This window comes from Crassostrea angulata, chromosome 7 (genome assembly GCF_025612915.1).
Source record: "Crassostrea angulata isolate pt1a10 chromosome 7, ASM2561291v2, whole genome shotgun sequence".
In the NCBI taxonomy this organism is placed as follows: Eukaryota; Metazoa; Mollusca; class Bivalvia; order Ostreida; family Ostreidae; genus Magallana; species Magallana angulata.
Genome location: NC_069117.1, coordinates 44692554 through 44719015, shown reverse-complemented (window position 1 = coordinate 44719015; position 26462 = coordinate 44692554). Strand labels below are relative to the sequence as shown.

The following is a 26462-nucleotide window of genomic DNA, read 5'->3' as shown; positions in this document are numbered from 1 at the left end:
GATTATTAGTTTGAATGCAGAACAATTAATTTTGCACTTATTTAAGAAATTGGTTCTTTGATTCTAATTACGGTCGATGTCATTATGATCAAAGCCGAAGGATAAGGTGCCAACGATAAAATCATGTCAAAAAATTAATAAGGTTAGCAATAATGTAAAAAATTCAATTCAAACTAAAGTAACAGTTTTGTATAATCCAAAGTGATCTTTACAGTATGTTAAATATAATTTATTTCGGTTGAACTCGGTGAATTAGAATAAAATTATTTTCTTTTGTGGAAACGCCAATACGAGATAGGGGCGGGGCTTAAGGTTTTGTAGGTAAGTCGTGTTCGATATGTATTCATTCTGGCGTTCAAACTTTGCACGGGAAAGTTAAAAGTGTATGGTTGTGGTAATCAGTACTTGATAAGGTTCTTATTGAGTATGCCGGTATTATGGTAATGTGCTCTTGACCATATATGACAAGCTGCTTGTCAAATGAAAACTTCCGAAGTTTTCAGATGTAGTTGATGTTGAATATTGCAGAATATTGAGTTGAATATTGCAGATTGTGTGGGAAGGACTTTCTGTAATGCAAGAACGCAAATACAAAAAATAAATATTGTATTTTGTTTTTGGTGTTTATTGCTCTTGTTAAGTGCAAGTACAAAAGAACAATTTCTAAAGGCAGAAGAATGTGCTGAGACAGTCCGTAAAACAGAACAAATCAAAGAAAATAAATCTCCGGGCAATGAGGTATACCAATAGAAAATTATGAAATGTTTTGGAAACACATTTATATCTATTTTGCTTTATTTTTTCTAGTAAGATGAGATTTCCGTAACGCAGAAATGCTCTATTTTATCCCTTCTCTATGAACAGGGTTCACTAGATAAACTAGAAACTACAAGCCCATTAGCCTTACCTTTGAGAATTACATTTATAGCGATTGTTTATTGATGAAAGAGTACAAAAACTGATGAATAATATAAATCAAAACAAACATGATACCTCAAATACCCAAAATACCTAAATACATGTATAAGAAAAAGTGGAAGGTATAAGAGAAAATATGGGTTTTTTGTGTAAAAGACCTACAGAAAAAAAGAAATATCACATTAAACACGGTAAATATGTTAATTGTTTCTAAAATATGCAAGTGGAATCCAACAGCAGTTTGAAAATCTCTTTCAGTCAAAGTCAAGGACTTGTCGTTGTTCTGAAGAATGCTGAAATAGGCATCTTCAGTTGTGAACTTGTTAGCCTGTAATTGCTCCTGTGTCTTATTTCTACTCTTTAGGCGGTTCTTGAAAAGAAAGTTTAAAAAGATTTAAATTGTTGCATCCCTTCTGCAGATCCAGTGTACATATAGAATGCCACCCACTCCATGCAGATCTAATTAATGGACTTATTAATAATAATACGTTTGTATATTAACATTACTTTAATAATATTAACATATTGAAATGTTTGCCTACAAACATTATTTTAAATAATATCTATATAATAAGATAATTGTATGCTAACTTTAAATAATATTATCATTAGCCAAAGAGAAGATTTCAAACGATTTAAATCAATAAATTGCATTACCTCGATATTTCTGATCACTGAATGAGTTGGGAGTTTGATTCAGATCTTCAAAGGTTGAGCGGTCACAATTTTCGTATCTAATGGATAGATAAAATAATGATATTAATATGATATTTTTTTAAATCTTAAAGCATGCCATTTCTGTAAAGCGAACGAACGGATTATACAAATATGGGATTCTTACCACCATGCACATTATATAAATAGTGCCTTTTTGGGAGCGTAACAGGTGTCAATTTCAACTTTGGGAGGGTAACAGTTACAATCCCAAACAGGCAATGTTTATTTCTTATACTGAATGTCTTAATTTTAAAGAAAACTTTACTGCTATCATATAGGAAATTACGCGCATGTAACAATTCGTTGTGTTACCCGTTGCCAAGTGCGTTGCCAACTATGAGGGTAATAGAAAGCGAACGGATTATAAACTGCATGCGTCTAAACCAATCAGATTTCGATTTTTTTCGTAAAAGTATAATAAAATATTTATAGCTGCTTTTTTATATAATATCTCTAACGTGGATTCTACAACAGTTATTGCCGAGATCAAAGAGATGCCGCGGATATTATTCTTCAATATACCACGAACGTCATCAGTAAATTATCAGATCAGAAATACCTATTTGTCTCGCACTGATCATGAAAGTACAACTTCAAACCGTAAAAAGTTTTTAAACTATGTCAATTTCACGCGTTAGTTCCAGTCAAAACGATGTGCATTGCCTCAAATGTTTATTTTTAAGAGATCAATGCGGCTGTTCCTAGGACCTCCCTAGCACATTTTAACTGCGTGTTTTTAATAAAATATATAACGTGTAGTGGTAACAATCGTATTAAATTACCCTTAAAATATTAGAAATATAACTCAAAGATATTTTATAAATAAGTGAAGAGTATTAAAAACTCCAAGAAAAAATTCTGTCGTCTGCATGTGATTCCTTTGATCGATACACATGTAAACATTACTAACATAACCGCTGGGGTTACACGGAACAGCCGTCAAAATGACCTAGATCGTCTCTCTATAGGAGAAACGATCTTTAGAAATACTGGGCTGTTAGTAGAATAGAAGTAAAGTTCTTGTTTTCGTGAATGTTGCAGGATAACCTCCTCGGTCTCGAAATGTTGTTTAAAATATAAAAGCCTCGGCTAACGCCTCGGCTTTTATATTTCAAAACAACATTTCTCAACCTCGGAGGTTATCCTGCAACATTCACGATAACTCGTACTTTATTTCTTAAATAGAAGAATAAATATATGCAAGTATATTACTCACATTTTGCTAAAAGGTATATGTGGCCGCGTATTTTAATATCTGATTATTTGCTTCATTTCTTTAGTAAAAGATTGGACTTTCACACAAATAACGCTTCATAAGTCAATCCCATTACAAAGATACAATAAATAAACAAGAGCCCCAGGGGCCACATCGCTCACCTGAGCAACAATTGCCTTAATTCTGATCAAATTAGCATTACAGTATCAAAATATCTTGACAACTAAGTACAATAGACCATTTTTTGGGGTAAATACCAAGCCCCTTTTGTTGTTGTACCTGTAAGAAGATTTTTCTCTATTCCTATATACCCCCCCCCCCCCATTTCGTGGCCCCACTTTTCTCTAGGGAATCATGGTTTCATCAAACTTAAATCTGCATAACCTGTGCTTTCACACTAAGTACTGAGTTTTGGACCAAAAACTTTCCCAGAATATTTTTACAGATTTTCTCTATATATTCCTATGTAAAAATTTAAACCGCCATCACGGCCCCGCCCTATCACTAGGGACTGTGATTTTGCAAACCTGAATTTACACTACCCGAGGATGCCTCTATACAAGTTTAAGCTTTTTCTGGCCAAATAGTCTTTAAAAAGAAGATTTTTAAAGATTTTCTCTATATATTCCTATGTTAAAATTCATCCCCCATTGTGGCCTCACCATACCCCTGGACTATTATTTAAACAAACTTGTATCTATACGATCTGGGGATGCTTCCACTCAAATTTGGGCTTTCCTGGCCTAATAGTTTTGAGAAAAAGATTTTTAAAGATTTTCTCTACATATAAAATTTATCCCCCATTGTGGCCATGCCCTACCCCCATGGACCATGATTTGAACAGACTTGAATCTACATTATCTGAGGGTGGTTATACGCCAATTTGAGCTTTCTTGGCCAAATAGTTTTTAAAAGATTTTTTTTAAGATGTTCTCTATATATTCCTATGTAAAACTTGACCCCCCTCTTGTGGCCCCTCCCTACCCCCGGGGACCATGATTTGAACAAACTTAAATCTACACTACCTGAGGATGCTTCCATTTTAATTTGAGCTTTTCTGGCCTAATAGTTTTTGAGAAGAATATTTTTAAAGATTTTTTCTATAGATTCCTATGTAAAACTTGATCTTCCCATTGTGGCCCCACCCTACCCCCGGGGACCATGATTTGAACAAACTTGAATCTACACTACCTGAGGATGCATCCACTTTAATTTGAGCTTTTCTGGCCTAATAGATTTGAGAAGAAGATTTTTAAAGATTTTCTCTATAGATTCCTATGTAAAACTTGATCTCCCCATTGTGGCCCCACCCTACCCCCGGGGACCATGATTTGAACAAACTTGAATCTACACTACCTGAGGATGCATCCACTTTAATTTGAGCTTTTCTGGCCTAATAGATATGAGAAGAAGATTTTTAAAGATTTTCTCTATATATTCCCGTGTAAAACTTGATCCCCCCATCGTGGCCCCGACCTACCCCCAGGGACTATGATTTGAACAAACTTGAACCTATACTACCTGAGGATGCATCCACTTTAATTTGAGCTTTTCTGGCCTAATAGTTTTTGAGAAGAAGATTTTCAAAGATTTTCTCTATATATTCCTATGAAAAACTTGATCCCCCAATTGTGGCTCCACCCTACCCCCGGGGCCATGATTTGAACAAACTTGAATCTACACTACCTGACTATGCCTCCACACAATTTTAAAGTTTTCAGGCCGAATACTTAGTAGTTTTTGAGAAGATTTTTTCAAAAATACCAAGAAATTTTCAATAATTCTCAATTATCTCTCCTTTAAAGAGGACGTGGCCCTTCATTTGAACAAACTGGAACCCCCTTCACCTTGTGGTGCTTTGTGCCAAATTTGGTTGAAATCTGCCCAGTGGTTCTTAAGAAGAAGAAGAAAATGTGAAAAGTTTACAACGACGACGGCAATGCCGACAACGACAGACAACGGACAAATTATTATCAGAAAAGCTCACTTGAGCCTTTGGCTCAGGTGAGCTAAAAAATATATCTTTATTTTTTTTAACCGACACGGTTAAAAAATACAAGAATTGAATAACCCCGCCTGAAATGGGTCAAGTGATCCATCTTGGTCTATCAACAACAACTGTGACGACGAGAAAGATAGGTATACCGTAAGGTTGCCAGATTTGGCAATAAAAGAAAAAAAGAGGAAGACTGACAAGGATAGGAACAAAGGGAAGATTATCATCGGAGACCATGTAGATTGATGGAATAGGAATTAAAGCTGAATATTAAATTGTTTCCATCATGAAGTTGTAGGGGTTTTGCTAATTAGGTTCGTGCTCCATGTGTTCCATGTCTTTACTCTTTAAGTTATAAATCACATATGAATTTTCGTTTAGAGGAATTTTTGAATAAAGAATAAATAAACTCAGTACATGCATTCCTCAGGGAGAGGGGGTATTTACTCATTTTACCGTGTCGATGATGCTAAAATCGTGTTTCATCTTTATTACACATAATTAAAAATTTATATTGTTCTACATTAATGAATATCGGAATAATAATATTTCGAGTATCATCTGATATAAGAATTTATCTAATTGAATACATGAACAATTGAAAAGCTGTCAATGTGACAGCAAACCTGGTTTTCTGCTATGTGAACTGTATCCATAGTCCATGTCAACTCTGAATTGATAAACACTAAACCTACCGTATCCAGTGAAATGGAGTACCCTATATGCAATATTTTGGCAAAAAATGACTAAGTTCAAACGCTAGTATTTTTTTCATAAACTATCAGAAATCAAAATCCTAGCAATATGCACACTTCTGATATCTGTAAAAGAACAACTATCTTGAAAACTGTAGGAGGAGTTATCCGTACAATGAGCCCGCCATTTTCACCATTTCAATAACCGGATTTTTCCGTTGGAAAACCCGGTTAAAATCGTGATTCTAATTCGTAAACAAACTGTTCTTCCGTCGTGTTATGTAGGTTTTCCCGCACTCATGCGCAGTGGCGTTACTAATCATTTATGGCGGATCACATTAATATTCATCAGACGTGTAGCTTAGTTTAGAGACAAATAACTAAGGACAGAACATGTTTTATGGACCTAGAGTTTGTGAAACGTCTAATTATAAGAAGCATGATGTATATGTTTTTACTCAAACTCATGTCAAAAGTTTTAGCCCCAATACGCCACATATACCATGTACATACCTCAGGGTTCCAACGAGGTTCATTCAAAAGTATTAAAAATTCCAAGATTTCTCTACTAAAACGCCCCCTCTAGTGTGTCAAGTTTAAATACACGGAAATAAAATATGATGTCTATGGGAATTTTGTATTGCAACAGACCCAATCGCAACTTCTCGGGCCTTTCCGGTAAGCTCGGAAAAACACCTCGAATGTATTTACATCACCGGATGTTAGAATCTTATACAAAATGGAGTCGCATCCCATTAAAATAAGTATCGGCAAGACAGTCTTGTACGTCGCTTCTGCGTTATATTTTAGTGTATAACGTTTACTTTAATGAAGTATAGCTCACTTCTCAACAGATCGTAAAATGTGTTCTATTTATATCAAGTTTTACAAAAAGGGGGGTTGTCATGGACGTCTAGGTAATACATTCGAGGTGTTTTCCGAGTTTGCCGGAAAGGCCCGAGAAGTTGCGATTGGCAACAGACCTATATGATAACGTTGAAAAATTGTGCGAGGTATTCCGAGTGTTTTCTGCATGGAAAAAAGATGTCAAAATTCCCCTATATAAATCTTCGTAAGAAATCAGTTTTCGTTCTTGCGAATTTTTACCGAGTGAAAAATGATAATGTTGAATGAAACAGTCTTGGATTTTTTCCCCTCTCATCTATTTTAATTAATTGCAGTTCTTTCACAGGTATGTGTATTTTTATTAAAAATAGTCCAAATGTACTGCATAAATATCTTGGGACAGACTATATATGTAGCTACCTTGCGAATGCCCGATTATCGTGTGGATGTTTGGACTGTTTCTGAAATTGGGATACCGTACAAAACTGAGGATCTCCTCCAAAAGAAGCTGCAGATTTATTTCCTCTATTCGATGACTGGGTTCCATCATCTAGGATTTTTCCTACATCCTGCACATCTGAATAAATAATAAAAAGTTATATTTTGTTTTCTGACTAACGGAAATACATTCAAAATAATTTCAACTTCGTTACTGTGTAATGTAGAAAATTTGAAAATGATATCAGCAGAATGTTTTAAAACATTTGAGTAGCAATGATGATTAACTGTAGGAACATATCAAGGATTCATTGGTATATTGCATCATAACCCCCCCCCCCCCAAAAAAAAAAAAACCTTCATGGATTTCTTTTTCAAATCCGAATCAAGTTAAAATATACTAGTCTAATAACCGTTAAATGATGATTTTGAGTTGATATCTTCTTTTTTTTTTTACATCGACGTTAAATTGTGCATTGCAATCAAAGACACTGTGCAATGTCGTATAAAATGAAATTAAGGTGACCAAATTTCAACTATTTTCACAGATCTAGTAACTGGCTACCGGTAACTGGCTACCAGAAGTAAGCTGGCTATTAGTAACTGGCTACGAGACGAAATACTTGCAACTGGCTACTATTTTTAACAATAACATTAATTCATTTAATATAGTATAAAGATATCTACCAGTATTGTTGATAAAAATCTTTTTGCAGGTCATGATATTCAATACAATTACTCAGATATCTCTCGTTATCTCATCACCTACTAGTGCATTTCTTTGTAAATATATCCTGTTCGCTACATTTTCTCCCGGTGATACAAAGTTATCTTTGATATATTTTATTTATCAGCAGAACAAAAAGTCACATCAAGCACATTTTAGGGAAGTGCTGCTTGTCTATGTTAATAGTATTGCCTATTCCACAAATCCCACAACAGCAAATTTATCAATATTTGGAGCTTACGGTTTGCGTGTGGGGGTTGTGGGATTGGAATTTTGAAGCCACTGGATGCCACCTTAGGATCACCACTAAATGCACGGTCCTTTGAGTGTTGATCTGATCCACTGGCAGTTGTTAACATAGGGGAACGCAACGGAGTTCCTAAAATGTACTTGGGGACTAGTCAAAATTTATTGAAACATGAGACCGGTGCAAAATGCATGGGGACAAGGACTTCGTTCATGCCTTCAATGGGGACATTTTTTGCCTTTTAATTGGCATGGGACATCAATTTCTTTTAATGAAAAAGGTGAATCAAAGAAAAAAGAAAACGTATTTCTTCATACATGTATACGTGTACATAAATTTATAAATTTAAATTTTATTTCATACATTTTCGAAAAACTGTTTCCAAATACGATAACTCTTTTAGGAATGATTTCTTTGTCAAATCTATTTTGCAATTTCCTTCTTACTTACAATTTTATTTCGTATTTTTGTGCAAGAACACTTTAATGAAATTGTAATGATGACATTAAACTTAAGAACAAGAATTTGTCATATTTTTGATAATGCTGTTTTGAAATGAAAAAAAACGAAGAATTTTTTTATGTTAACATTTATGCAATACATGTTTCATACTTAAAAGGATAATGACCGAAAAATTTTCTTTTATGATCAATTAATAAATCTGTTAACGGTTGTAAGTGGAAAAAATGCATTCTAATCATTTAAATCTGAAAATGTAAGTTTGGTGTTTACCTAAATCCATATTCTGACCTTATGTTACAAGTCTTAAACATGTTGAATTTCATCTACATGTACATGCATTTAATTAATGTTATAAGTACTAGTATATGAAACCATCCACAATACCAGTACATTGTGTTACAACGATAGTTTAGCAATTGTAAATTGTCAGCATAAGTAGACTGTGTTGTTGAAAATTATTATAGAGAGTTAAGGTTTATTCTACATTTTAGAGGTGTAACTCGAAAGGGAACACCATGCAGCTATTTTTCGACATAGGGAGCATGGGACCATGTGCCATGTTTTTTTTTTTGTTTTGTTTGGGTTTTTTATGACATTGAAGCATGACATCATGTGGTCTTAAGATTTTTAGATAAATTTTTCAGTTTGCACTGATTTCATGCTTTGATAAATCTTGACCGGTCCCTTATATTTTAAAACTACAAACAATGTGAATAGATTAACAAGAGGCCCACAGGCATTGACGGTCACCTGAGTACCACAGCCAGTAGATTGATATGTCAAAGAGTCTCATGATTGCATTATAAGTTTTCTTCTAGAGTCTAAACCCTTGTCTGAGACTCCTCTGACTATAACTATTTTTATTTAATGATTTGAGGATTATCTATACCTTAGCCCCAGAGGCAACATTTAAAAGTTTTGGTAATAAGAGACACGCAGGCCTTTTTAAATAGGCATTTGAAAAAATATTTACAGTTTGTTTTAGTTATAATGCGTACAAAATGCATGTAGCTTATTTCTACAAGTATACAACGCACAGGATATTAAACTAGACTTTCTTAAGAAGGACACATATTTAATTCAATATTGTCAAGTGACAATTTGCCATGTAGGTTTCAAAAGAATTTAAAATTGGAATAAATCACACATTGCAATTACCTTACGTAAAAATACATGTTCAATATATCTCCATATTTATATCCCCCACCACCAATACAAAGTCTAAACTTCTGCCCCATGGCTAAGGCAGTTATATATCAAGACATTATGAACAAAATAACAATGCATGACTTTATCTCCCACGACTGTAATAGTTCAAAAGAAAACATTGGCTCCACCCTAGGGCCTGAACCTGAATACTTGAACCCCTAATCCAGGGACCAAGTATTTTTAAACAACTTAGACAAAGGACTTCGTGGACAAAAAGATTTTCTATGATTAAATGCATTTTTACTATATGGCAATATTGGCCTCGCCCAAGGATCTGTACCCCTGACTGTCGGGCCATGAATTTCACAATTTTTGTAGAGGGCTTCATGGACATCATAACCATGCATTTAGTTTTTTTCCCACATGTGTAATATAAGACCTTTTAAAACTTTGTCTTTTTTGCATATTTGGCTCCACCTATGAGGCCCCGAGAGTGGCAAAGCCATAAACTTCACAATTAAGATTTTCTTACTCTAGAGATGCTTCACACACCAAACATGGTAACAATTGACCTTGTAGTTTACAAGAAGTTAAAAGTGTAAAATTGTTAATGCACAAAGGACGACGCACGACGACGGACGAAGACAAATAGCAATCAGGTCACTTGAGTGACTCAGGTGATCTAAAAACTTAATTAAAAACTCAGTATTCAAATGAAGTTCCATTTGCAATGCAATTAAATTACGAGCGTGTTTAACACCAATCGACGATTTTTTTTCCAATACACACGTACTATAAATATCATTTATAAGGTATTGTGCAACTTACTAGTACTCTTTGGAGAATTCGTATTATTTATCAGATTATCAGTTAAAACAATATTTCCTAATTTATATCCAAATGCAAGTTCATCAGAACGTGATTCTTTTGTTTCTGATTTGCATTGTCCATGGCTCAATTCCTCATCATTTGATTCTTCTATAACTGTAACATAACATAATGTTTTATATTTTTTTAACAAAGAACTAAGGCATGTCAAACGTTGCAATATTCGATCTTTTCCATTTGTATTGTATATATATTCATATGTATTGTATGATTTTCCATTTACATTGTATTGATTTCATTTGTATGCTATAATTTTCCATTTTTATGTATAAATATTCATTTGTATTGTATAATTTTCGATTTGTATTGTATAATTTTTCTATTTGTATTGTATAATTTTCCATTAGTTTTTCAATTTGTATTTTATAAATATGCATTTGTATTGTATAATTTTCTATTTGTATTGTATAATTTTCTATTTTTATTGTATAGTTTTCCATTAGTATTGTATAATTTTTCATTTGTGATGTATAATTATAGAATACAAATAGAAAAATATGCAATACAAATGAATATTTATACAATACAAATGGAGCATCATAAAAAATAAATTGAAAATTATAGAATACAAATGGAAAATTAAAGAATACAAATAGAAATCATTCAATACAAATGAATATTTATACAATTAAATTAAAATTATACAGTACAAATGGAAAATTATAGAACGCAATGGAAAACTATAGAATACAAATAGAAAATCATACAATACAAATGAAAAATTATAGAATGCAAATGGAAAATGATGCAATACAAATGAATATTAATTTTATACAATACAAATGGAAAATTATAAAATACAAATGAAAATCATAGAATACAAATAGAAAATCATACAATACAAATGAATATATATACAATACAAATGGAAAATTATAGAATACAAATGAAAATTATACAGTACAAATGAAAAATTATAGAATGCAAATGGAAAATCATGCAATACAAATGAATATTTATACAATACAAATGAAAAATTATAAAATACAATTGAAAATTTATACAATACAAATGGAAAATTATAGAATACAAATGAAAATTTATACAAATGAATATTTATACAACACAAATGGAAAAGATCGAATATTGCAACCTTTGACATGCCACAGAGAACAATACTTCTTCATTGACACGCAGAAACAGTCTTATTTACCTAGATCTCCTTTAGAATTCTGTTCTTCATCTTCTACTGTCCTTTCATCATTACCTCGATATCTCTGATCACTGAATGAGTAGGAAGGTGGATTCAGATCTTCAAAGGTTGGGTGGTCACTATTTTCGTATGAAATCGATAAATAAAACAACGACATTAATATAATATTTCTTTAAATCTTGAATCATGCCATTTCTATAAAGCGAACGAACGCCAGATTATAGGAATATGACATTCTCAAGAACACATAAATCCACTGTATATCCAAATATGAATACATGTAGTAGCTTCTTAAAATTAATCTGTAATGTGCAATTAAATGATTTACAAATATAGGCATAGCTAGTTACCTGACGAATGGCTGTCTATCCTTTTGATTGTGGAGATTTTTTGACTGGTTTTGTAATGAGAATTCCGTCTCAAAATGAGGTCCTCCCCCAAAAGAATGGCCAGAGTTACCTCCCGAACATGATGGCTGGCTACCATCAGCTGGATATTTTTAAACAAATGAAAAGTTATATTTTTAGCCGGGCTCTGCTAAAAGCAGAGTCCTGGCTATAGGCAGGCAAATCGCCAATGTTACTATAAATAGAACAACTTCAAAAGTAAACAAAAAACCAAACAGCGTCAAAGTAAAAGCTTCCGCTATACCAAATAGTTACACAAAGAGCCACGTTTTGTCAAAAGTGATGGCATTTTGTTTCTTTTTTTTATAATTTCGGGAGAATTGTCTATCTTTTTTAGTTTTCCTATTAGTAACGTGTTTTGAAAACATGACTATACATTTTGGACACATACAATGCGCATGAATTTTTATGAACAACTTTGCTGCGCCTTGAAGAAATGAGGATTGAATATATAACGCTTGCTGCAAAATTCAAGGCAGCAACTGTTGAACTTTTTTCTTCTAGACAGACATATTTTTGTTTATAGCCGCTTACAAAATTTGGTCGCTCTCTGACGTCTTGCCGACATTAAAACCATGAGAGAGAGAGAGAGAGAGATTGAGAGATTTTCAGTCTTTACTACATAATATGCATAATTAAAGACACGCCAAAAGAGCCCGGCTTTCAGTGCTTTAGTACTTTGATGTTTTCTGGTACCTATGAGCACTATCTACATGTTATGTCTACTTGCAAGATAACTATGTCTACGTGCTTGATAATTATTTTCACACGCCTGTTACAAATCTTTAAAGAGAATCTATATAGTTTTTATATGGGTATAATGAATTATTAAATATACCCATATTTCCGCGTCCTACATACAACATAAATTATGTCAACATGCAAGAAAATTATGTCAACATGCAAGATGATCCCGTCAACATGCGAGATAATTATGTTAACCGTGCAAGTTATTTATAACAACATCCGAGATAACTTGCATGTTGCATGTTAAAGGGGCATGGTCACGATTTTGGTCAAATGTTATTTTTCTGTTATTATTATTTACAACACTTTAGGAATGCATTTCTAATGATCAAATGAAATTTGGGTGCCAGTTGATAAGTTTTAAGCAAGATACAGGGCTCACAATTCTTCGTCATGTAAACAATGCTCGTGGCCTGTTTTTGTTTAAATAGGTCAAATATACTAGTTAAAAATCTTTTTCAAGCTGATATGTCTATCTTCTTATTCATTTTAAGCATAAATAAACAGTTTCTAACGATTACCACATTCATTTTAGGTCTACAACTGGAATTTTTACTTCAATATTCAAAGAAGGATTCCTTATTACTTAATTAATAATGAGGTGATTATTTCGGTCGGAGCGTGTTCAAATATATCATAATACAAGACAACTTTGGACCGATGTGTTAAAGATTACAAGGCCAATTTATCCCAGAAATTAAAAAAATCTTCACAGTAAAAATAGTAGAGACTTTTGGAAAATTTTAAATCAATCTGATCAAGTTAGTAAATGCTCTGTCAATATTGATGATATGCATAGGCGTCGGAACCGGGGGGGCTAGGGGGGGGGGGGGCTTAGCCCCCCCACTTTTTTTGCAAAGTTATACCTAACCGTTAGAAACATAGCATGATAGAGGGTTCAGCCCCCCCCCCCTCCCACCTTTTTCGCAGGAAAGATTTTTGTTCCTAAATTTACCTTGAAAGATAGAGAAGTTGGATTTAGAAGCATACTAGCCCCCCCCCCCCCCCCCCCCCCCCCCCCCCCCCCCCCCCCCCCACGGATTAGGAATTTCATGATTTTGGAAGAAAAATTTTTTGGGGTAAGTAAGTTTTTTTTTTTCGCTTGTAAGTATAGGTATACTCCCCCCCCCCCCCCCCCCCCCCCCCCCCCCCCCCCCCCCCCCCCCCCCCACGGATTAGGATTTCCATGATTTTGGGAATTACTTTTTTCTCAACATTTCTGAGGATTAGTTTAGCCCCCCCACTTTCAATTTGCTTCCGACGCCAGTGATATGTATGTTTTTTGCGGAGTAGGAATGAAACTAAACCCAACGATAGTTATAATATGGAGCAACCAAGTTTTGAGTGTGAGGAAACTAGTTGTGAGATTCTTGATAGTACTATAACCGAGGAAGAAATCCTCTCCGCAGTTAAAAAGTTAAAAAACAATAAATCTCCGGGTTGTGATCAAGTATTAAATGAACATATTGTATCAACTATTGTTATATTTTACCTTTAAATGTGGTGTTGTTTAATATTATTTACGACACAGGAATAGTACCTGATGAATGGTTAATTGGTATAGTTAAACCAGTGTATAAAAATAAAGGTGACCCAACTCAACCGGAGAATTACAGACCTATTACTTTAAGCTGACTTTTTACAAGCGTTTTAAGCAGTCGACTTGAAATTTATCCTGATCATTTAAACTTTATTAGTGGTTGCCAATCTGGGTTTCTGACAGGGTATTCTACTCTTGATAACGTTATATTATTGTATTTTTTGGTCATACACTTTAATGCATTTTAATGCATTGTAAAAAGAAATCGTTTTCTGCTTTTATTGATTTTAAGCAAGCATTTGACACTGTGTGGCGCAAAGGTTTATGGTTTAACATTTATAAAAGTGGTATAACTGGCAAATGTCTTACATTCTTAAAAACATGTACAACGGTATCAAGTCAAAAGTAAAACTGAATGACGCAACTTCACATTTTTTCTTTTGTAACCTTGGAGAAAATTTATCACCTTTTTTATTTCCCATGTATATCAACGATATAGAAAACTTTATGAATGAGAGAAATGTCAGTGGGTTAAAGGGACTTGGACACGATTTGAGATCAAAAATATTATTTTTATATTTTATGTATAAAATGGTTTACTGGTGCATTTTAAATGATTGACCAAAATATTGAATGTTAAAGTCAAGTTGCAAGCGAGATACAGAGGTAAGAATTGATTGTTATGTAAACAAAGCTCGAGTCTTATAGTTGTTTACAAAATATGAAATGTAGAAAATTACCATTTCATGGACAAAATGACATGTAAATAACAATTCAAACTAACTCAATTTCTTCATAAATATTATTACCAACAAAAGAAAGTTACATTTGATTGAATATGTACATATGTAATCAAAGTACTGAAGTACTGACGGGAGTTGATTTTATCGATTATTATTTATTTTAAAATCAACGATTTGTGATTTTGCATGGCAAGTAGTATCAGTAATCGAAATTATTCTGAGAAATGGTATGGACCTAGGCAAGATTGAAATCTAGTCTTGTTCGTCCAAATGCTCGGCTGTCTCCGTTTATCCCCGACAAGCAAAAGAGACTCAATGTTTTGTCGGATATTAACGGAGACAGCCGAGCGTCTGGTTGAACGAGACTACATTGAATTCTAGCGGAGGAATACATACGACTTACATTGCATCGAATTCATCGATTATTTTGAAGAACTAAGTGTTGTCAGCGGTATTGGTTTGTGCATAGGTCCAAACACTGTTTCACTTTCGGTTTGCTCGAGTAAGTGCATAGGAGAGTTGATTAAAATCAACTCCCGAAAATGACAATATTCGAGCTTTGTTTACAAAACAAAGAATTATTAACTCCGTATCTTGCCTATAACGATATTTGACTTTCAAATTTTGACATAACATTATAAACTTCTATATTTATCGTTATAAACATTGAAAATGGAAAAATAAATTTGAAAATTTTAAGTCAAATCGTGTTTAATGCCCTTTAAGTAGTATCACAAACGATATAGAAGAATTGCTTGTTTACAGTAAACTTTTTATTTTATTTTATGCTAACGACACTGTCATACTAACAGAGTCAGCCCAAGATTTACGCGCTGGACGAATTTTGTATATATTGTAAATACTGGAAACTTACAGTTAATGTGAAAAAACCCCAAAGTAATGATATTCTCCAAAGGACCTGCTCCTAAATGCTCATTTATGAACAATAGTGATAAATTAGAAGTAGTTAAAGTGTATAACTACCTAATAGGAATATCATTTTCCCGATCTGGCTCTTTTTGTAAAGCCAAGAAACACTTGTGTACTCAATTCCAAAAAGCTTTGTATGATATGATTAGAAAAATTAGAATTTTTGACATGTCCTTTGATATTCAATTAGACCTATTTGACAAGGTTATTTTGCCAGTTTTACTATACTCTTGTGAAATGTAGGGTTACGAAAATATTGAATCTTAAACACATACTTAACTTGAAAAGTAGTACCTCCAGGGGAGACAGGTCGTTTTCCATTATATATAACAATTTATACGAGAATGATAGGATTTTGGGCAAAGATGATTTTATGCCAGCAGAATAAGTTATGTAAAACTATTTATATGTATCTTTACAATTGTTACACTAGAGGTGAAATTCAAAGTAAGTGGCTAGTTTGTATAAAATGCATTCTTGATAGCTGTAGCTTATCCTTTGTATGGCACCAGCAAAATCCTGTTAACGTAAAATGGTAAGAAAACATTGTCAAAAAAATCTTAAAGATAAATTTGTCCACAAAATGGAATAGTGAACAAGATAGCTCGTCAAAGGGTGCTTTATATCGTATTTTTAAATTTAATTTTTGTTGTGAAAACTATTTAAACTACAACCACGAAAATTAAGAAACTTATTTGTTAAATATAGAACTACAAACCATCACCTCTTTATGGAAATTGGAAGAAGACCGCAAGTGCATGCGGCTTATGTGAAACCAATCAAATTGGCGATGGATTTCATTATGTTTTAGAATGTAGTGCATTGTTACATGTAGGAAAAAATTGTTTAGTAATTATTTTCTTAAAAACCCAAAGACCTTAAAATTAGAGCACTTATGTCATCTTCAAGTCGTGTAATTTTTATGAAAATGTGTACCTTAATTAGAAAAAAATATTTGATTTGGTCGATCATCCTACGTAACTACTATAAAAACTTTATCTACTTTTTTCTGTTTCTCTTTAGTAAATCCTGCTTTTCTTATACTTTTTATATGATTCTTCTGCACCCCATGTAACATTATATGTTATGGGTGAAAATAAATGAACTTATAATTAAAATATTGGATTTAACCACGCCCCGACCGAAATTATCACCTCATAATACTCAAAGAATGATTCCTTATTCCATAAATATTATGTTGACTAAACCCTGAACATTTTTTTCTTAGGGTGTTAATAGTAACGATATCAACGCACTTTGAAATTTTTTCATGTGTTGACTGATATGCCACCACTTGTCAGATAATTATGTCGACTTGTCAGATCTTGATGTCGACTTGTCAGATAATTATGTTGACTTGTCACTTCTTTAACACTATAATCTTTCCACGCCAAATTTGTGCCATCCAGTTGAAATAATATTTTCTGACAAGTCGACATAAGGATCTGACAAGTCGGCATAGTCATCTTTTAAGTTTAACTACGGAAACGTATAACCGCCTCTTGATGTTGTGTTTAAGCTCTAAACGGCAAATTAAAATTAGTGTCATCTTCCTATAAAATGTATATATTGATGCGGTTAAACGTTTCCGTATTTAACCGCCTCTCATTGTTGCGTTAGAACGCGATATATTCACATAAATACATTGTCATATATGATTTTTTTTAAGGTTTAGCTATTTATTTATGACAACAAAATTTATTTAGTGACACCATTTCGACATGTTTTTTGACGTCTTAAGCACTTTAATCTGTTGAAGTTGAATTCCGCAATGTCGCACTAAAATAATGTGTAAAAACTATGCCGCCAAAATTAAATGTCGTATAATTTATTGCAACATAATTGTGTTTGGCGAATTCACCTTGGCGACTTATCTAAGTTAGAGAGGAATTTTCACTAAAATTTGAACGACTAGAATAATTAGTTTACCGATAGAATGTCATGATATGGTGAAGGGATGGTAAACTACCTAGATGCTTTAGAGTTTAAGCTCTGGTTAAGACCATATATACAGACTGAATTTAACTTATTTTAGTTTAAAAAAACATTTTTTATTTCAGGTACTATTCATTTAACATTTCAAAAACTGCATTCTTTGGGATTTGTTATATCCTTTTTCGTTACCATCAAATAATCTCAGCCATTAAGGTTCACAACTTAAAGGTTTAGGGTTTAGTCTTTTATTTTTTTACTTTAAAATTGAACTTTAAGAAGTATGTAGAGCATTCGGAAATGCATATTCCAAAAGCACTTCGAATTATGTAGAATCATCATTAATTGGGTATATATAAAACTCTTCATGTATACATTTATACATGAATTATTTGAAACCTAATTAAAATCTACAAAAAGTTTCTTCGTTTTGTATTACAAATTTAGTTTAACTAAAATCATGTATTGATTAAAGTATTTACTGAAATAATAAAAAAAAACCCTGTTTAAATCTTTGTTGTATCATATTTGTTTTATCTTTGCACTCGTTTATTTACACTTTAAAGCTGTTGGGTTTTTTTTATTACTAAAGAATGTGCCACGCCCCTGTTTCTCACGCTTATAGAGCTTTGCAGTTAGCTATTACGTTTACTGCTTTACATTATTGTGTTTATAATTGACATTAATTAGACATACTTAAGTTGACATTCCTTGTAAACAGACAAGAAGTCATCAAAACATGGACGCGAAAGCTCCACAAATTATACAATTTCAACATAATACATTTTCAATATAAAAGATAGCGAGAAAATTTCCACGCATTTATATATAAACGCGACAAAATTATTACGCAAAATAATATGTTGACTTAATCAAAGTCAACAAAGCTTGAAATGAGCGGTTAAATCATCCAAAATATTTCGATTTGTATGTTTTTTCTTTGTACAAGTCGACATAATTTTGATAATATATACATTTTATAGGAAGATGACACTAATTTTAATTTGCCGTTTAGAGCTTTAACACAACATCAAGAGGCGGTTATACGTTTCCGTACGTATCAGACACCATAGATGCAAGATGCAACATAATTATGTCAACGTGCGACTTATTTATGTTGCCATGCGACTTACTTATGTGAACATGCAAATTAATATGTTAACATGCAAGATATTTATTTCAACATGACTGATAATTATGTTAACATGCAAGGAATTTATATCATAGTGTCCATAGTATCTGGTTTAGTACAAAACTAGTTATTTCCTGCACGAGCGCTTTCGCGCTGAGTGTAAATAGATTTGTCGGGAAATATTCGATTAATGCGACGTTCGTCACAAAGCAGTACAGGTTGTGTCTTTGGTTTTCCCTACCCGTCTTGACCCAAACATGTTTTTTGAGATTAACTAATAAAGAACTGTTCTTTTTGTGTTGTCGTTTATGTGTATGTTGAATGAATATTAAATGCGATTCGTAGCGAACACACCAATCCTAAAAAGATATGTTTTATATTTCGATAAATTGAGGGAGAAAATAAAATTTACATAACCCGATAACGCGGGTTTTGTAAATTTTTTCCAGCAATTTCGCCACCTTCATATCATACCACCTTTAAAGATCACCATACAAAGCATTTTATTGCTTAGATATAGACAGTGCTGAAAATTGTGAAATGGAATACATAGAATTTAATTTTGGTATTTAGTTAACAAATTACAATTAAGGCCTGACAAGATATATGCATAACTCTGTGTTCTGAATTTATAACTAAAAATGTTTTGAGACCTTTTGAAGAAATTTTATATTAAATATGTTTATCTTATCACGTCGCATATCTTCTGTCCTTCCGTTTGTGCAACAGGCACGTAGAGGAAGGGGGGGGGGGGCAGGGGGCTCCCCCCCCCCTTCAACTTTTTCTTTCAGGAGACATTTTTTTAAATTTAATTTCTTGCATATGTGCGATATTCGATTTTTAAAAATGGTTTGAATTTACATTGAATTAAACGAAGTTGTAATTCCTCGAAAACATTAATAAAGATAATTTTCGATTTATATTACATGCTTCGGGGTTTTTAATTTTCAGGGTATTACGATGTTACTAATAAAACATCAGAACGTCAGTTGTTTTAATATAACTTGTCGTTTTACTGCAAGTAATTGTAAACAGGTTTTTTTTTTTTTATCTTTTATATTAGAAGGGCTTAAAAAAATTTGATATTTTAAATAGATCTTTTCTCGTAATTACGAGATAATTAACTCGTAATAACGAGATCTTTTTTCGTAATTACGAGATAATTTACTCGTAATAAAGAGATCTTTTCTCGTAATAACGAGATAATTTACTCGTAATAACGAGATCTTTTCTCGTTATTACGAGATCTTTTCTCGTAATAACGAGATAATTTACTCGTAATAACGAGATCTTTTCTCGTAATTACGAGATAAAAATATTTTTTTATGTGGCCCTATTCGGCTTTCGTAGAAAACGCACGTGTTTGTCTACTTATAAAAGTTATCCTTTATCTGTAAATTACAATGGTGAATTCCATCTCGTTACAAAGATATAGATTTTTAATTGCTAATTTTCCTGCCAGAAAAATATACCTTTTCATGAATATTGATGAAGGAAGATCGAAACCGACCTCATTGCGCATGTCCGCGGAGAACTAAGTGGTCGTATTGTTTGCCTAATTAAATATCCAACTTGATTTTTAATATGCTTAACAGTTGTTAATTTGAAATACATACATGTATAATGAGTAAAATACGTTTGTCATTCACGATACCTTTACTTCTGCATTAACACTTCTAGGATCTATAAATAGCACATAGGGGAAAAACACAGGTCTACGTCATTTTTTTAAAGGAAGTATTCATATCTACTCACAGGCTTGTATTTTTTTTCTTTTGTTTGTACTCGTATATCAGACAAATTTATGCTTTATTGAAAATATCCTTTCCTTTGTGAAACTATCACAATTATGATGTTGACCCTTCACCAGTTTTGGTATGATAGACTAAATTTAGCTGTCGATATCACGTGATAGATTGATATTCACGAGGCGGCATTACTTTCCTGGCAGGAAAATAAATATTTTTTATTGTTTAATATTTGATATATTTGTTACGTGTTCGAATTGAGCATTATAATTAACAGCATAAAGGTAACTTTTATTAGTAATCAAACACATACATTTTCCCCTTTATTCAAAATTGACGCAAATTATAGCGTGTATAGCTTTAATGCTTTGTATCCATTTAATGTCACTACGATTCATAAACTGTATTTCATTTGTTAAAGAGTTAAGCAATTTGTATTATTTTCACAATTAAGAAAATCTCAATCATAGTGTAATTTTTTTATGGATTTTTCTTAAATTTTCAAAAAATATTCAATGGCCATTAACTCAAAAAGTAGGTCATTGACCTACTTTTTTAAAAGTGAAGAATAACACTTCCGTGTAAGGTCTATAACACACAATAGTTGGTTTTTCATTATCATCGGTGGAATTTTTTTTCATTCTGAGTAAACGTCATCCTTAATTGTCTTTTTTAAAATCTTATTCATCTCTTTATTTGCAATATTCATTACTGTGCGTAAAATTTTCTGTGTATTCCACAATAGCGCACTCGATATACGATAAAGTAATGAATAGCATATGTTCAACATCCGGAAATATTTTAAACTAACTATAAACATACGTCTTAACTACATAATCGATTATGGTACCCACTTACCCCTGATTTAAAACCCCGTCAATCAAATTCAAAATTTTCATTTGCATTTCTAATCAGTATATTATTTCGCCCGGGATCCCGCTTGATATTTAGAAGTAGAGAGTTAGAATGTTAAAGATCGTTAATTCTAACGGTATTTATAAACTTCAAACCTATGGTGTTTGGGGACGGAGGGGGCAATAAATTTCCACTCCTTGACCCCCCCCCCTCTCTAAAATTAAGTTAAGACTTTCTGGGGGGGGGGAGCTCTATACATGTATTTATTACCCTTTATTATGAGTAATCAATTTCTTCTCAGATATTGCAAATTATTACCACAAATGGTTCGTCATAAACATGACCGGAATAAAAAAAAAATGTACGGCACGTCAATTCACAACAATAAGCCAAATATTGTTTCACAGTCGAAAAACTAGGTTTATTTAACGGTTGTAAACTACAGTTTATGATCAGAAAACTACAGTTAATGACATTAATCTATATTTTACATCTACAAACCATATTTAACGCGATCATCTATATGTTTCAGAAGTGTTAAACAATTTGATAACAACCATTTGCGATTCTAAAACATAGTTTATGTGATAAATATAGTTTCACGACTGTGAAACTACATGACTAACAACTCTTAACTATAGTTAACAAATGTAAATTATAGTTTACAAATGTAAATCTACATTTATCAGCAAAATCTATTGTTAACGTTATTTGGAGACAGTTAAACTAAGATTATAATTCATAACTATAATTTAAAACCGTTAAATATAGTTTTACTGACGAAAACTAATAGTAAACTATGACTTGCGGTTCGTAAACTACATGTATAGCTAATAGCCAATAAAGCAAATCTATCAACTGTGAAACTATGTTAGCTCATTTTTGTTGATTAATGTGGTCGAAACGTTGATTGAGACATATTTCGCTGCACTTTATGAAAATCACATTCTTCATATACAAATGTACATATCTAAGAGCTAAATATCTGATCATCCAGACTACATTTTCCTTGGAAAAAGTTCATAAAACTAAACCTTGGCCGTCAAACTCATCCACACCCCTGAAAAATTTCTGCATCTGAGCCTGTCAGTTGCATTCTTTGTTTTTGTTGGCTTAATTAATAATTTCATCAAATAATTTATTGTAAGTCATTTCAAAATTTGGCACAGCATTCCCGGCCACCATTGTTAAATTAATAGTGAATGAATATGAAATTTTCACAGCTCAGCTTTACAGACCTCTTGCACATACACCGGTACCTACAAGTGTCCATTAAGTAAACAACACGCATGCAGAAAGTTTTACGCAAGACTGGTTTTATTGATCTATTGACAAAATTAAAATATATATATATATATTCATCAGCATTGCAGGTGTTACTGTCCATTCTTAAAACAAAGAAGGTAATGTTTTATAATTCGTATATTAGCATCAAGCTAATCCATTTTGATAGAGTAAGAAACTTATCTCGGCCCTTCGGGCCTCTGAGTTCTTTCTCTCACAGATTGAACATATCCTTTAGTAATTACTTCGATTATTTTAATATCTCAAAACCATTACAATCAATAAAAATCGCGTCTCCTTCACTGATATTAATGTATGTAATCATCTAAAAGGTGTGAAAAGGGTATTTATGTACATTTACTTTATGTAGGGGAAATAAAACTTACGTAAAACTTGATGAAATCTGCATATATATATATATACATGTTTATATATCTACCTGTTTTTGGAGCTGATGTGTTGGACGAAAACATTTCAACAGGCTTTAATCCCCAATATCAAGCATTAAATTAAAAAGGTGGATCTGTTTTAATTAAAACAACATTCCGGCACACCCTCTCCTCTATGGAGCCTCATGACAGTTTCTTTTTTATTGTTATCCCCATGGTAAAGTGTCAACACATGCACCATGAATTCCGAGTCCGATTTATTTATTGCATTATGCAGGTGTATTTTTAAAAAGTTTTGGTAAAAACACATATCAAGAAAGAAGATGAGTGAATAAAGCGTGTAAACTGCCTATATGGGGATAGATTAGATATTATAAAATTAAAATATGAACAAATCTCATAATTTCTTTCTAAATTATTGAAAACAATGTATATTTACCATAACATCGATTTATAACCTTTAAATATGTTAAATATTTAGAATAGGTTGATTTAAACTGGCGTATGCGTGTCAAAACCTCAAAATAGTGTCATTTTTAGAACTTCAATGCCTTTTCTTTTAAAGAGTGGGTCTGGGCTCCATATTTTTTTCATAGTCTATATAAGATTTAGAGAAATCAAACCGATTTCAATCAACAAAAACATGGAGAGATGACCCACTATACTTTAAAAATGTCATTTTGTATCCCAACAATTAAACGTTTTAGAGAAATACTACAAGTCCGTAAATTCGTGGTTGAAGTTGCATTTAGGCATTTAACAACGATGCTTGTTGTCACTGAAATGGCTCAGTGGTTATCTAGAGCACCAGACATTCGGTAACATTATAGAGCTAGGGCTTTTTCGATACCACCAAAACTTTAGAATTTATTTATTTTTTCTTATCGTTTGTTAATATATTCAAAATTGAATATAGTTAAAAATTGTGCTTTAATTTGTAAACTTGTAATTTAACAGCATCTAGTGTATTTGGTTTGAAAAAAAAATTAATTCAAAATTGTGTACTAACCCTCTTTTTTTCCAATACTATTTTTTTTTATTTCTTAGCTTGAACAACTTCCAATATATACGTCTCAAGCAAAAATTACAGAAACATCACGACTCGGTGGTATTTTCTATTCAAACTTGTTTCCTGTATTTTATATATATGAGGGAAACGAGTGCAAATAGAAAATGCCAACGAGTCGTGATATTTCTGTTATTTTAGACTTGAGACGTATATATAAGAGGTTGTTAGAGCTAAGAAATGGAAAAAAAAAATAATCAGGGGGAGGGGGAGGGGAAAGTAGTGCATGTTCCAGTCAACAAACACATGTGCTTTAAATGTATTCGAAACAAAATCGCATACTTGAAACACTAGCGAGTTTAATTAAATGTATTTAAAGATATTTACATTTTTAACAGTCTTTGTCTGTGATAACATTACGAATCAATTTTGAACCCTAAATCCCAATAACTTCATAAAACATGAGTGACACAAAATGGGCGTGTCCTATAGCATAACCGAGAAACGGCATTGGCTGCGACGCGTAGTAATACATAGCATGTGCTACTCTAATATTAGTGGTTTTAAAACAACGTTGTTTTAAAGTGTAGAAATTGGAAATAATATAAATATAAGTAATAAGGAATCATTCTTTGAATATTATAAGGTGATGATTTCGGTCGGAGCGTGGTCAAATCTATCATAGAGCCCTTCGGGCTTTATTTGATTTGACCACGCCCGACCGAAATTATCATCTCATTATACTCAAAGAATCCCTTATTCCTTAATAATTAAAAAAGTGTGCTGGCATTAAACTTTGCAAGACACTCCTTTATAATTAAGAGTGGCCTTGATGCTTTAGACCCAATTAAATATCAACATCATAAATACACATTGAATAGTTTTAGTAAATGATTTATGAAATTTTCTAAGCTGCTTGTCTGCCTTGTAACTGTTGTCTGATAAATCAGTATCTATTAGAGGCTTAGTCATATGAACAATGTGTATATGCCAAAATCATAGTCTCAGGGACGTTTGAATTGAACAATGATGCAGAGTTGTCTCGCTTGCACAGGAATTAAAAGCATTTATCACAATATGGTGATAAATGCAATAAAGTTACATCCAAGATCTAGAAAAGGATTTACTCAGTAAGCTAAAAGTTCAAGGTCATATTAGTGAAAAGTATAGAGTATCATATTCCCATTTCCATATCTATATTAGACTGTCTCAACTATGAAACACAGACATAGACGCTCTAGAAATATGTGTATGGTAGCCTAGCAACCATGATTTGCCAATATTATTGATTATAGAGGATATCCAAGTATCGTAGTGGGCAATGCACTCGCTTCTCCCCGCTGCACTCGTGTTCGATCCCTGTGATCGACAGCGGTTGTATATGATAGAGCATGGTGGTATGGTTGGACAAGTGGTTTTTTTTCGGGCACTACAGCGTCCTCCCTCATCAATGACACCCCCTCGCGCTAGCATCCGTGCCAACGGAAGATGTCAATATAAGTCGTAGATTTTGTTCGTTAATCGTCGTAAAATTAACAAAGTTTTAAGTCTAAAGTTTGGAACTAAATAACACAATTCGAAAATAATTTTCTCCCCTAAAATGGTTATCGCTAATTATTGGCCTGCAAATGTTTAAGAAATAATTTTTTTAAAAGTATTATGAGGTGCTCAAATACGGTTGGGGCGTGATCAAATCCAACAAGAGGCCCTCAGGCCTTGACGGTCACCCGAGTCCAATATCCCTCAGATCGACATGTCAGCTGCAGAAAGTCTCATGTTTGCATTTTAAGCTTCATTTTGAAGTCTAAACCTTAATCTGAGACTCCTCTGACTGAACATACCCTGCTTTTATTTTTGATGATTGAAAAATATTCATTCATAAAAAGGTGGATTGGGAGTATAAGAGTTGGAGGGATCTCGATTATCTATACCTTGGCTTCAGGGGCCAAAATTCTTGATAATAAGAGACCTGCAGGCCTTTAATGGTCAATCTTTTATTATATTCACAGTTTTATTTATAATGCACCGCAATGCATATAGCTTGTTTCCAAAAGTGTACAATGTAAAGGATAATTAGATAGATTTCCTAAAATAGAACATATATCTAATTCAATATTGCCAAATGACAACTCAACATATTTTTCTAAAGATAAAGTTCAACTTGTATGACACATTTCAATTACCTCAAGTAAAATTATACATGTATGTTCAATATATGGCATATTTACCCCCCCCCCCTCCCTCTATTTAGGTAGATAGCTTCATGGACATCATATCCATGCAATACTTTTTTCAAA

General features: G+C 32.7%; 1 protein-coding gene across 2 annotated transcripts; it reads right to left on the bottom strand.

Moving 5' to 3' along the window:
- Positions 1 to 619: 619 nt before the first annotated feature.
- LOC128156209 (uncharacterized) lies at positions 620 to 23341 on the bottom strand. Of its 2 annotated transcripts, XM_052818258.1 has the most exons (8): positions 23210 to 23341; positions 11803 to 11941; positions 11453 to 11571; positions 10240 to 10395; positions 7795 to 7932; positions 6809 to 6965; positions 1576 to 1652; positions 620 to 1288 (listed from the first exon to the last, which is right to left on the bottom strand). In XM_052818258.1, exons 1-8 carry the CDS (start codon positions 23241 to 23243, stop codon positions 1272 to 1274), a joined length of 837 nt encoding a protein of 278 aa, XP_052674218.1. In that variant the 5' UTR covers positions 23244 to 23341; the 3' UTR covers positions 620 to 1271. The 2 variants fall into 2 exon arrangements, with proteins under 2 accessions (XP_052674218.1, XP_052674219.1); XM_052818259.1 differs by lacking the exon at positions 10240 to 10395.
- Between the last annotated feature and the right edge of the window lie 3121 nt (positions 23342 to 26462).